We start from the raw sequence: 13,068 nt of genomic DNA, 5'->3' as shown, positions 1-13,068 counted from the left end.
TAGCTGGAGAAAGAAAAAAGGGATTCTGTCTGTGGATACACAGTCCACAGCTGACTGGCCACAAGAAACACATCCTGCTGCCAGTCAAAGCCGAGCAACTCCGGGGCAAATATTTCACCTCTTGGCTACGTGGCTTCTACCCTTCTTTTTTCCATCACTGAAATTCCTTCATAACAAGCACGACGAGCCGGCATTTCCCTGCATGTAGAATGATTCCTGATAATCGGTTTAAAAAAGCACATATCAATTAACTCCGCTAATGGACGTGATTGTAAAGTGGGAGGACATTAACATCTTCTGGAAACGATCACATTTATTCTGATCAGTTCTCCATTACAGAGACGTAAACAAATGAATCAGGCCCGTTTCGCCAGCTGCAGCATTCAACACGAGATAATAAATAATCATCTATGTAAAAATTGGTCCCTGCACAATTCTAACGACAGTATCATCCCAGTAATTTATTAGTAGGATTATTAGAGTTATTCTCTCTAATCAGGATGTATGATTGTATTTGAGAAAATTCCCCATGTTTTGTAAATCAACAACATGGCCACGTTTTTCTTTGTGAATTAATTCCTTGATCAAAAAGAGACGATCGCTGCTTATCAATAAAACCAAACTTGTTCGTTGTCATTTTTCTCCGGTGTGCAGAATCCATCCATGTCTATTTTTTCAACGGCCTCTGAAATGACATTGGGTGACATTGGAAAAGCTCCACCAGGATTCATACGGGGGTTTGCAGCCCCGATGAGAGATGATGAAGCTATAGGTCTATAAGTGAGACTTCTCTTATCAGAAACGTGGGCAGTAATTAAAATAACTAAGCTGAAATCAAACTCCTATTGATTCATCCATGCATACGGCCTTGGTTTCCCTCTCATTAGTCCACATCAGTGATCCATCTCCATCGTTTTCCTCTTTTTAATCCAAATACTGAACCAGATTTTCTGAGGTATTTCTTTACTTTTTTTTGTAGGTGCTTGTCTCTTCTCTGTTTTAACTCGGGTGATGGAACCACAGAGAATATGTTTCATTCAACTTGGATGAGTATTGATATACAGATTGGCCTCCATTAGGCCATTTGAATCATATTTCTGAGCAAGGCAATCAGTGTTGTGAAAAAAAATCAATGTTCATGCATTTGTAATGTAAAACTTAATAATATATTATCTTCCCCTGCTGTGCCTTTGCCCTGGGAGGGGAAACCAAGTTACAATGACATTTGGATTTAGATTTTCTTTAAATGGAAGATTACTTGCAAATCCATCATGCACAGTGCATGTTTCCTTTTCAGCACCGTGTGTGTGTGGGTGTGTGTGTGTGTGTGTGTGTGTGTGTGTGTGTGTGCACATTTAGTACGATTATTTTCTTTTAGAAAAGTTGGTAGTTCTGAATCCCCTGAATCTGGATTGTTATGTTATTATTCTTAGCAGCATGAAGAGGGGTAGCATTTTGCATGGAAGCTCTTTAAACTCAGCCTGACAGATCTTAATCCATGTCTACTGTGCAGAGAGTTAAAGCTGCAGATTTCAAATGACTTGCTGTAATGACAGTTTATAAAATCCCTTAAATAGGAACCTGTCTCTCTCCCTGGCTTTATCTCATCCTCCTGTTCGGCTTCATCTGACAAATCCCAACCTCTGTGTTGTTTTGTAAAAAAAGGTGCAACATGTCCCGACACTGGAGAAAAGCAATGTTTTCTGTATGAACTCGTACATGTTTAGTATTAATGTGGAATGCAGCTTGGCCTTCATCTCTTTCTGCATCTTATTCTGTGTCCTTCTCCATCAGTTCTCGTCTTGCTGATCCTGACCCTGAAACGCCACAGGAAGGGCCAGCGGATGGCAGAGGACGAGGAGGACATGAGGGATAACGTCATCAAGTACAATGACGAGGGCGGAGGGGAGCAGGACACTCAGGCGTACGACATGAGCGCCCTGAGGAACCTCTATGACTTCCCAGAGGCCAAGAGCTGTGACTCTGGCCCGGACATTCGCTCACTGCCGCAGTGGATACAGGCGAGCCGAGGAACTGGTGGTGCAGAGGGAACCGCGGCGGCGGCAGCTGCGGCGACGGCAGACTTCTCCCTATTCAAAGGCTACATCCGGAAGAAGGTGGAGCAGGCCGACGCTGACCTGTCGGTCCCGCCGTACGACTCCTTCCAGACGTACGCCTTCGAGGGCTCCAGTTCACCAGCGCTGTCACTCAGCTCCATCCACACGCTGTCCACCTCCTCGGAGCAGGATTTCTCCTACCTCAGCGACTGGGGGCCGCGTTTCAGGCAACTGGCGGGCTACTACGCTCCGGGAAACCCAGAGGAGGAAGGATCCTAGCACAGCTCCTCCTCTGCAGAGAGACATTTAAACTCCCTCTCCTCCTCCTCCTCCTCCTCCTTCCTCCTCCTTCTTCTCCTTCTCTGCCTCCTCTTCTCACCCTCTGGCCCTCTACTGAGATCATCAGAGCCAGCACTGTGTACTCCTTAAAACAGAGCACAGCTTCTTTATCTCTTTGAAAGAAAGTTCCCGGCGTCAAAGTTTGAACTCGAGATTTTTTACTTCTGATTGTTTTTTTGTGAGATTTCAGACGTCAACATGAAAGCTCTGGCGATGTTGGGAGAAAGAGGAACAAAAGAGAGACGTCCACGTCTAGTCACGTGTGAAGGGACGACTTCTTTTCTCTCCCTAACCGTAAATGAAAATCCTTATTTTAAGCTATGAGACTGTTTTCAGAATTCAGAGAAAGAAAAAAAAAAAAACACGTCAAAGCAAACTGTCTGAGAAACAAGTATTTATTTAAGGAGGAAATATTTATGTATTTATTTGTTTGTATGTATTTATTTATTTATTTTACATCATTATTACCATCATGAAAAGCTGCGACAGTGAACTCTGCCGAAGTGCCGAAGAAACCGGGGAAACGAGGAGGACGACCGGCAACACGGCAGAGGACTCGACACAATGCTGCTGCAGAAACGGCGCCCGGGTCATATAAAAACTACATTCTGGAAAATATTTGTATTTATTTTCTATGACCGCTTTTGTAAAATAACCGACTTAAGAGAGAAAAAAAATAAATGGCGAACAGAAAGAGGGAACAGACGCATTGAAAGGAAACTCCGAGAGCTGCCAGTTCAGTCTGAATGCTTGATGCCTGACATACTTTTTTGCCGTATTTTAGTGATTTACTATGGGGGGGGGGTTGTTTTTGTTTGAAGGTCACAAAACTGAGGGACAATTGTGTGTTAACAATTTCTTTTCTTATCCCGTCCACAGCCAGTTGTAAGGCAATAAGGCACAAACCGCAGCAGTGATTTAAGACTAATCAAAATGACTGTTTCATGGAATTGGCTGGTGGCCGCCTTCGTCCCACAGGGAGCCAATCTTCATTCCAGAATTGTGTGTGAATGTGTTCAATATGTTCCATTAATTTTATATCCTGAGACGTTTTATTATGCTTTTGATATTTTTGTTTCCTTTTTGGGGTGGGAGGGGGGGGGAAGGGACATTTGTCGTGTCTAATTAAAAACGAGTGGTTCAAGGCTGATACCGTGATTAATGGACTGGTCCACATTCACCTGTTATCCACAACCTATTCAATGTCGACCTTAACTTGCAAAATGTATCGGAAATTAAAGAAAAGATTCCAACGAATAAATATTTAATTTTTTTGCTACAAACTTACATCTCATTGTGTGAAATATACCCCGGTGAAGTAAGTGGAGCATCCATCTGCCCGGCCATTGTTTGCTGAAGATGTCCCCTGAAATATGAATAATCGTGGAGCTAGTTTGTGTTTACACCGGGGGTAGATTCAGAGAAAGGTCCTGGATGGAAGCAAACAGACCATATGACAGGCCAGAGCCAAACAAAGGCTGGGCTCTCGGTGCGGCTCCCTCCTGTCTCCCTCCTGCCAAACGACTGTAATTGTCGTAGCCACCGGAGGACGCCGAGGCATATGAAGTTGCTTTCATCTTTATGATCTGCTGCGGAAATGGCCAGTCAGACAGTGTCTGGCATTCACATTCAATTGCTTTCATAACTCGGGTTTCAAAGGAAATGTCAGCTCTTTTTGTTGTCACCAGTAGGTCTGCTGTGTCCACTAATTGTTTGCTGAGAGTTGACATTGAACTGTGTTTCAAACAATAATTATCTATCACTGCTGAGCAAAGACCGCTTCCAGACTTTTGGTTTCGTCAGATCGAGCTAAAGTGGGTGAGAGTTGAAAAAATGGAAAGTATTGCAGATTTTCTTTTCTGTCTATTAGAGGAGTGTTGCAAGAATTATCAGATCAGCGGCGAAGCTGGACTTCACGGTGTTGCTGCATTTCAGGCTCTCACTTATTATCATTAATTATGTAAATGACCGTTTTAAAACTGTAATTGCCTAAAGATGAATATCCCGGGAAAATGTGGAGAGTAATTTAACAAGGTTAAAGTTTAAACTTAAATTGATTTCATAATTTGAATCCCAGTTTGCAGCACACTTACTGTACTGAGCCATATATACTGCTGCAGTGTATGTATTTATTTTACGTAACGAAGGAGTGATTAAGCCATCTATTATTAATCACAGCCTTTAGCCTGACAGCGTTTACAAATTGAAAAAACAAATGTCAGTGTTCGGGAGGATGTACACAAATAGGTCAGCACAAGCTGTACAGCCGCACGGGGAGGGGTGAGTTCGTGTCCGCCTCGGAAGAAACTCCGAACAAGTCAATGTCACCGTGACGACCACAGCTCATGTGACTAATGCTGTGAAAAGCTGAGGTTAAATGAGGAAGCACATGTTCGGGGGGGGAAGAAAGCTCCTCGGGTCACCCCCTGCAAATGAGCCTTGTTTTTTCTTATCTTCCATCTTCGTCAGAGTAAATGCTGTTCGTTAGTGGTGACCTGCACACGGGAGCACACACACCCCTCCTCCCCCCCCCCAACCCCAAAACTCCAAGGGCAACACGAGAGTCATCATTATTTATGCAGATGGATGTGTTGTGATTGACACTTCTCCAGAGGGATCGGTGTTTGTGTACACATTAAATATCCTCGTCTCTTCTCTCTGGCCCCGGCTGGGTAATGACAATTGATTAAACATTGGAGGGGAAATATGAATTTGCGCTTCAGAAAATATCAATCATATATATATATATACAGCCTCATAGCTGAAAAACAGTCGTTATTTAGTTTCCAGACGCGTTCAAAACAAAAACGTTCACTTTCACCGGTAACAACAAATCCATTTAGCTGAAACACACCACACAAGCGAATCCGGCTCTGCCACAACAGATGCAAATGCAGCACTCTGCAGAATCTGAATTAATTAAGTGTGATCACTGTTGTGGTTTAGATGGCCATTGACTTTTTTTACAAAAAACGCACTTAGGTAGAGAACGGTGTTGCTGTTTTATTCTCAAAGTGTCACTCACGCCCAGACACGCACTTCACTCAAAGCTTGTATAATGATGATGAAGATAATGTTTCTCTTCAAAGTGTAACGACTCAGGCCTGTGACGATTGTTCCATTCATTTCATACAGAAATGCATCAAAAACAATGGTGGCATTTATTTCTTGAGTCTGTTATTCAACCAGGATTCAGGGGTGTTCAATTCAAACAAAACTTGTCTCCACTTCTTGAAGCTAATATTTCCAAGATAAAGGTTCTGCCATCTTGTACTTTAGATGTCATTTAGAGCCCAAGTCGGTCTCTCAAATCCAAACTTAACAGAAAAATGAGACACATCAGTGTCATAAGAATATTTAAAATGACAGAAACCATCTTTATCTTTCATTTGTATCACGTTTACTTTGACTTCTTTAGGTTGGCCCATGTCCCATCTGCTCACATGGAGCAGGCGGGGTTTATGACCTATAGTGCAGCCAGCCACCAGGGGGCAATCAAGATGATTTGACTTGATTGTTGGGGGAGCATTCATGTCGTCTTTCTGGTGTATGAATAATAAGGGTAGCGGGGAAAAAAAGCACAAACACAGCAAATACCAACATGCATCCATTATCTGAACCGTTTATCCTGTCACAGCAGGACAGGAGAGTTTCCCAGCATGCATTGGAAAAGAGGCAGGCCACACTCTGGGCACTCTCACCAGTCTATCACAGGACTAACACACACAGACCCATGGGCAATTAGGAGCTCAACCGAGGCTGAGGCCTGTGGGAGGAAACCTACACCGGAACATGGAGGAAAATGGGACTTTTATGGGACTTTTTTGGGGCTTTGAGGTGACAGTGCCAGCATCAAATATAAACACTTCTTCAAAAAATAAGGTTTATGACGTTAAGATGATATTGATCCAGTCATTGCCTCCTCGGGAAGGTTGTTCAAAGTCACAGAGGCCCTGATGGAGAAAGGCGGCTGCTCCTGTCTTTAATTCTGAATGTTGGATGTGGGCCCCGGTGGAGAATGAGACGCTGCAAGGACAAAATGTGTGCAGGGGCAGACGTAACCAGACTTTAATAGTGATAAGTTATGAAAGATGATTTTGATTTATCTTATATATAAAAGAAAGGAGTCTGAAGGATGATAAATGGCGTAAAAAAAAAAAGTCCATCACGAAATCATGATGAGTTTCAAGTTCTGCTGATTCCACTTGAAAGCAAAAAGCCCTTTGCAGGTTTCATCTGGTGGCTGGTTTCCTCTTTTGGTCTGTGTGGACTTCTGAAATCCCTCTGGCTATTACAGCTCACCCATATAAGACCTCGCTATTCAGTCACTTTCAGTCCAGAAGTTCCCCCAAACTACTCAGAAATGGCAGCGAGCCAAAGTAACAGTGGCCTGGACGAAGTTAAAAAAGCCCCAGATATTCTCTGCAGGTGTGGGATTAACCACCAGTGGAACCGAGGGACTCCTGCAGGGACGTGTTACCTGTTTCTGCCGGGACGTGTATAAACTGTCAATGTGGGGAAGTTATTAAGATGATCGCAGAGGCTTATTTAAATTCTTCTATTTAAAAAAAAGTCCTCTCACACATCGACAGTGCGTGGCTTGTTTTTTTCCGAGTCAGTGACAAATTGCTGGTCTGACAGAGGAATGTGCCTGAAAACCAACATCTGTAACGGCCCCGTGTTATGTAATGGATTGGAGCGCCCTACAGAGGAATCAGATGAGGACATTGTGCCCGAACGCTCGACCTTGCTGTTTTGTAATTGTCCTTGATGTCTGGTTCAGCTGATCCTCGTGCCACTGTCAGAACGTTCCTCATTGTGTCGTCGTGCACAAATTCATGTCCATCATTCATTCTCATGCACGGCAGTAACCGTGCATGAGAATGAATGGGGCGGTGGAGTGACGCAAGTGTGATGACGCAAAACCACCACGAACCTCTTTTCCTGCAGCTATGAGCTTTATTTATGTAATTAAATTGCTTTATTAAATTATGTTGAATTAAAGGAAGGCAGCTGTAATCACCCCTTCACCTCATGGTCATGGTATTTATATATATATACAGTATATATTTATCGCATTGTGATACTTTGGTACAGTTATATATATTTTATTTCTTAATTATCTTGTCCAAAGACGTTATGTTTTCAGCCCTGACTGTTTGTTAGTTATTTGGCTTGTGTGTAAGAATGAATACATAAAAACAACTGAACAGATCTCCATGGAACTTGTGGGTCGGGAAAGAACTCATTCGGTTTGGGTCTGGATCTGAATCAGGGGCCGGATCCCTTTATCACTTTTCTTTGACACCATTTTTCAATATTCTTTTTCCAGGAATAATCCAAGAATAAAAACCAGGCATGTTAAGTAGACTGATATCAATGAGTGTGTGTAATTAGGCGCCACTTGATTGAATTTGAGCTGATTCAGTGTTTGACTTTTCTTTAAACTTATTTAACAGTGCGAGATCATTTCTCAGGCGATAATTTGTTGATTTTGGTGAAAAGATTTTTTTTCCCGCATATTTAGGGGACTGATAATAATGAGTGTTTGAAATTTGGTGCAGATACAAATAAATAAAAAACAGGATCCATCTGATTTAACTGTTGGGTCTCCGTGGACGAAGGTGTGGACGGATGATCAACAGATTCTTGACCAGGTGTTGCCAATGAGGACTTTACCAAGTGAGGTCTCGGGGAGGGATGAAGCTGTAAGTTTCTTTCTCTCCATCTATGATTTCCCTTTTTCCTTTTTCCTCCCAGCCCAGTGAAGTTATGTCCAGTCTGGATGTAATGTCAGAGAGTAACTGTGCATTTACTCACAACCTCTATAAAGATTTTAATGTAGTCGACTGCTTTAGCTGTCTGGTTTGTCTCAAGCTTGCTGATATCCAGGTGGTTTTATCCAGGGGGTATTTAAACCTGCTATTTCCCAAATCAAGGATTTTTGTCTCCGGGCTGAGACGACCCTATCTGTCCCTGTCTGTCCCTGTGTGTGTGTTTCTTTGTTCAGTTGTAACTTTGCAGAGACGAGGAAGCAGAATGACTCACCAGACCTTTATGTTTCTGGATTGTTGGTCTTAGTTTTGATTCTTCAAAGCTCCCAGACGTGCAGCTCATGAGAAAAAGAACAAGAACACAGTATCACAGGAACCTTAGCACATTAAATGTTTGGTCATTACAACAATAAAACACATCACTTTAGGGTTTACTGGGATTAAACCTGTCGCCCTCAAGTGGTTTTGTCAATCCCATCAACACCCAACAGGCCTTAAAGATATTTTAGCAACTACACACATGTAAGAAATAAAACATTACGGTTCAGATAAAAGCTGCACCTGCTCGTCGGTGTGCTGCAGTCAATTGAAAGCGTGTGCACCTGATTTAGAGGTCAGCGGTGACTCCTCTATAACTCAGTGCACATTGCCAGTGTAGCAGACAATTGATTTGACGCTGTCTGTGTTACTACTTTGGAGTCTGCCGCTGCAGCATCTCTGTCACTTTAAATAAAGGAGGACATCTCACTGAGGCCTCGCTACACCAACTGAAGAACATCATTGTGCCGCGTAGCCTCTTGACTCGCCGCCCGTGTGGGTGCAGTGGAGTGCGTTCTTTCATGCGTGCTTTGGATACATGAGGGACGACGTGTTTTATTTTATTTTTCTACATATCATTAACATGGACATCTATGAGGCTGAGGAGCTTCAGTGTCGCTCACCGTGCCGCTCTCTTGCGAGATAAAAGAATAATGGAAGAATAATGACAACGATAGAGTTGTGTAGATAACTCGCAATATATAGCTGTATACAGTAGCCGGTGTAGGTATCCATCAATTATCTATAGCTATATAATATACTGTATGTTCTCATGAGTTCTATTTAGAAGCTGGTTTTTGTTCTGCAGTTTTCCTTATTGTTGACTTTCAGAATACAATTTTGAATGGATGCCTTGGCCCGAGAATAGTAAACCCCCATATTAACGCTGGTGTTTTGGTGTGTAAGAAACCTTTCATTTCACTTCCTCTTGGTGAACCAGCAAAACCATTTCCTGCGTGAGGAGAAAGGTTGATAAAGTGGATTGATGCGCTCTCATATATCTTCGGAGATCCCCTCACATACCCGACTCCTGTGGCCTTGAACGCCTCCGAGATGATGCCTCCCTCCTCGAAGAAGATCAGTCCACCTGAGCTGACGTCTTCTGTCATCGCCTCCATAATTTAGTTTTTTTAAATCGTCCTGTCACTCAACAGGAGTCCCATTGTGACGTTAAGCTTCTCAAAATTAAATGACACGAGATATCACATTAAAAAAGCTGAAGACAAACAATGTTTCATGTCGTCCTGTTCACATGCGATGAAAGACTAATACTTTTCTTTGCCCTTCAAGCAGCAGAAAAAGACCCCTGCAGATCCTGCTCTGGTGTCTGCAACACAGCGTGCATACTAATATTATTTAATCCAGCACGTCTCAGAGGAGACTGACTGTATAGGTCCACACCTTCCTGTCAAATGTTGTCTTATTGAACGCGCAGCACTTCATCAGTGGTGTTCACATTTAAGATGTATGGATGTTTTAATGGCTGTGCAGCCAGCTGATCTCTCTACTGGGAGGTTTTTTCATGCATGAGCCTCTTGTCCCTCAGGGAGGTAGACGGGGTCTCTCACGCCTCGAGCCGTACTGCATTAGCCCCTATAACAGTGGGAGGACACACAGGGAGCATATATCACTGCATGCAGAGGTGTTCGACCACTATCTTCCACAATTCCCTGGATCAATTGTCCTCTAAATAGAGCTGGTAATTCAGCTCAGGATTGACAAAGTACCAAACCCCTCAAGGACAAGGGTAGCAGTGTCCTATTTCTCAAAATTTGTCTTCGATGCCTGTGTTTTTTTGGGGTTGTTGAATTACTCTGTCAATTTTGCTGTTTTTGTTGTTTTGGATTCAATTACAGGGTTGCGATTTTTTTTTCGAGTGTGTATACTAAAGAGGATTTAACACACGGTTCCTCTTGATTGGCTATTCAAACATTTATGGTGGCCCCGAGAACACAAGCCACCAAACTAAAATGACTAATCACTTGAATTGGCAGTCGCTATACAATAACAATGCAAGATTAACTCCAGTAAATGGTAAGTGAACAGCGATAAACGGGCCGGTGCTGCCGGTTTGAAACGCTCCCCAGCACTTTGTTTTCACACTCGCGGTAAAATTGTCCATAAAACGACATTTGGCACAACAGATGCTGCGGAGACGAAGGGAAACTAACGCACGGGGGTCCGTCACTCACTTCAGGGTTTCACTTCAACGAGCAGCGTGTTGTCAAAGAAAATGTGCCATGACGTAAATATAAATGTCATCAGTGCTGTCACGAGTCGTTGCTATTCATGAGCGGAAGATGTTATAAGGTCATCCAGTAAAAAAGGCAGTGAAGGGGCCACTTGAAGAACAGACATAAGAGAGGCACAGTCTGCTTCAGCCTCGCTCTTTTCATTAGAACTCACATGGGCCTGCATTAATAAGAGACGAGCTAATCTAGGTACGGTCATTCCCGTGGCTGATCCGCGGACGTGTCGTCTAATTAAAAAAAAGGAAGGGATCGTGTGTAATAAAAATAAATAGGAATAGGAAAGGGCAGAGCAGGAGCTCGGTGGAGAGCGCTGTCGTCTCTCAGCGGAAGAGTTGCTGTGATGAAGTTGTGTTGTTCCCTGCGTTCACACAGCTCAAAGACACACAAGTTGGATCCTGCCTTGCATGTTTCGCCTGAAGAGCTCACAAACTAGAAGCAGGTCTCAGGTGAAACATCATGAATGTGGCGTGAACAATGCAGAAAAATAGTCGAGCGAATGTCACCCCTCGTCCATGTCGCCCGTTCTCATCCCTCCAAACATGCAGGCACTACAAAATCTTTTTTCCCAGAGATGTATTTTATAACACTGAGGATGTCAGAGGATTAGATTTCTGCATACAGCCCATGTGCTGCCTGGCCATCAAGTGATCGTACACACAAAGGAGCAAAGCAAATAGAAAAATTCCAGCTTTGAGAAATAACAAAAAAATGCATGTTTGAGTGGGTGTTTGTGTGCAAGTATGACGCTCGCATTGCTTCCTCAAAGGGTGAGCTATTGGGAATTAGTTTTTTGGTCCTCTACTTACCTCTGACATTTCAGCGATGAGGAGAGGAAGCAGACACGACGCAGCCTTCATACATTTCTAACTGTGTGGCAGGGAGGGGGGGGGCCCTAATGGACAGAAACTGCAGCAGGGCTGCGGATATCAATCCTCTGAGACACATCTTTCCTCTTCGGGCTGAGCTGGAGTGGATCTCTCAGACATTTTGGAGGAAAAAAAATGTGAGTCTGATATGTTATATTGAATGTGAGGATTTGATAAAGGTCATCAAACTCGTAAATACAATTTGTACAACAATGCATTAATATCTATATTCATGCAACTATTAATATTCCACAATTTCATGTCTTGCATATCTTGAGAATGCTTCTCCTCAGCTTCACACTTGGCCTGTGTTGTTAAGGGCCCAGGGAAGTGCAGTGTCAAATTTGCTGCGATTTAGAGACGTGATACATTCACTACAGAACAGGTGACCAGCGCTATGTAGCAGCGGAGACTGGGACTCATCAGTGACGTTGATGACGACAACAGCAGCGACAACCTCCAGTTTGAGGTTCTACTGCCTCGAGCTTCACTGAACTTTGAATAAACAGGTGAACAGCTCTATGTGCAGCAGCGGTGGTGCAGCAGGCGTCTTTACTCGCCACGGCTCAACTGCTGCAGGTCACTTTTACCGTTTCCGAAAAGAAAGCCGCAACCAGCATCACCAGAGGCAAAGTAAACAGCCCAGTCCATGCAAACAGACATGTTCAGAGCACACACTGCAGTAGTGTGATCAAATAAAAAAAAAACACAGTTTACGGCAAAACCAATTTGAGTTTTACGAATGAACATGGATTTGTGTCCTTATTGCTCTCGTCTGATATTAATATCAACATTTGGGAGATCTCGGGCCCTGATGTATCAGAACCAAAGCTGATCCGACGCCTCACAATAGCACCCATAAAAAAAGAGATACAACAAAAAACAATTACAGGATTCTTTATTGAAGGCTGCAAAGCATTACCATGATAATATAAATGTAATTAGTAATAACACCTAGAAAGTGAAGGCTGTCACTAGGGTTAGCGACATTCTAATTTCCTTTTTTCCCCTTTTCCTTTTTTTTAACGGCAGCGATTAGACAATTTGTGTGCTTGTCGGGCTCACGGCGGCTTTGAATGAGCCTTCATAGCTTTGTCGAATAAAATAATGCGAACCGCCTATCTTTTTTCTTCTTGTATGTGCTAGAATTATGGGTTTATTGAAGCTGTATAATTGCATTTTATTGTTTCATTCTTTCACCTCTCCCTTCCTCTTGTGGCTCATACCCCGTCCACCCCCCCGAGGAGGAGAGTCCCTTTTATTTTCTCTTTCACTTCTGTACAGAAAATTTGATCTCCCCTCCTTATGCAAATCAATTTAATTTCAGCTAAAACCTGGAGAGAGAGCCAGTTAGCGAGAGAGGGACTTGGCGAGAGAGGAAGATGAATTGGGAAAAGATGAAAAGGAAATACAACAAAATGCCTCCGAAATGAAGCATTAGATTCTCACTTGATCTAATTTC

General features: G+C 43.1%; 1 protein-coding gene across 2 annotated transcripts in view; it reads left to right on the top strand.

The window, feature by feature from the left end:
- The window catches only part of LOC117761766 (cadherin-22-like), a 146,649-nt gene extending 142,970 nt beyond the window's left edge, over nucleotides 1-3,679 (top strand). For both annotated transcript variants that reach the window (XM_034585980.1, XM_034585978.1), the window contains one exon: nucleotides 1,795-3,679. In XM_034585980.1, the coding sequence (XP_034441871.1) occupies nucleotides 1,795-2,336 (542 nt within the window). In that variant the 3' untranslated portion in view covers nucleotides 2,337-3,679. The remainder of the gene's footprint in view (nucleotides 1-1,794) is intronic.
- The last annotated feature ends 9,389 nt before the right edge of the window (nucleotides 3,680-13,068 follow it).

The sequence above is a fragment of the Hippoglossus hippoglossus genome, chromosome 5, assembly GCF_009819705.1.
Source record: "Hippoglossus hippoglossus isolate fHipHip1 chromosome 5, fHipHip1.pri, whole genome shotgun sequence".
Taxonomy (NCBI): domain Eukaryota; kingdom Metazoa; phylum Chordata; class Actinopteri; order Pleuronectiformes; family Pleuronectidae; genus Hippoglossus; species Hippoglossus hippoglossus.
This window is presented reverse-complemented; position numbering and strand designations above follow the sequence as displayed.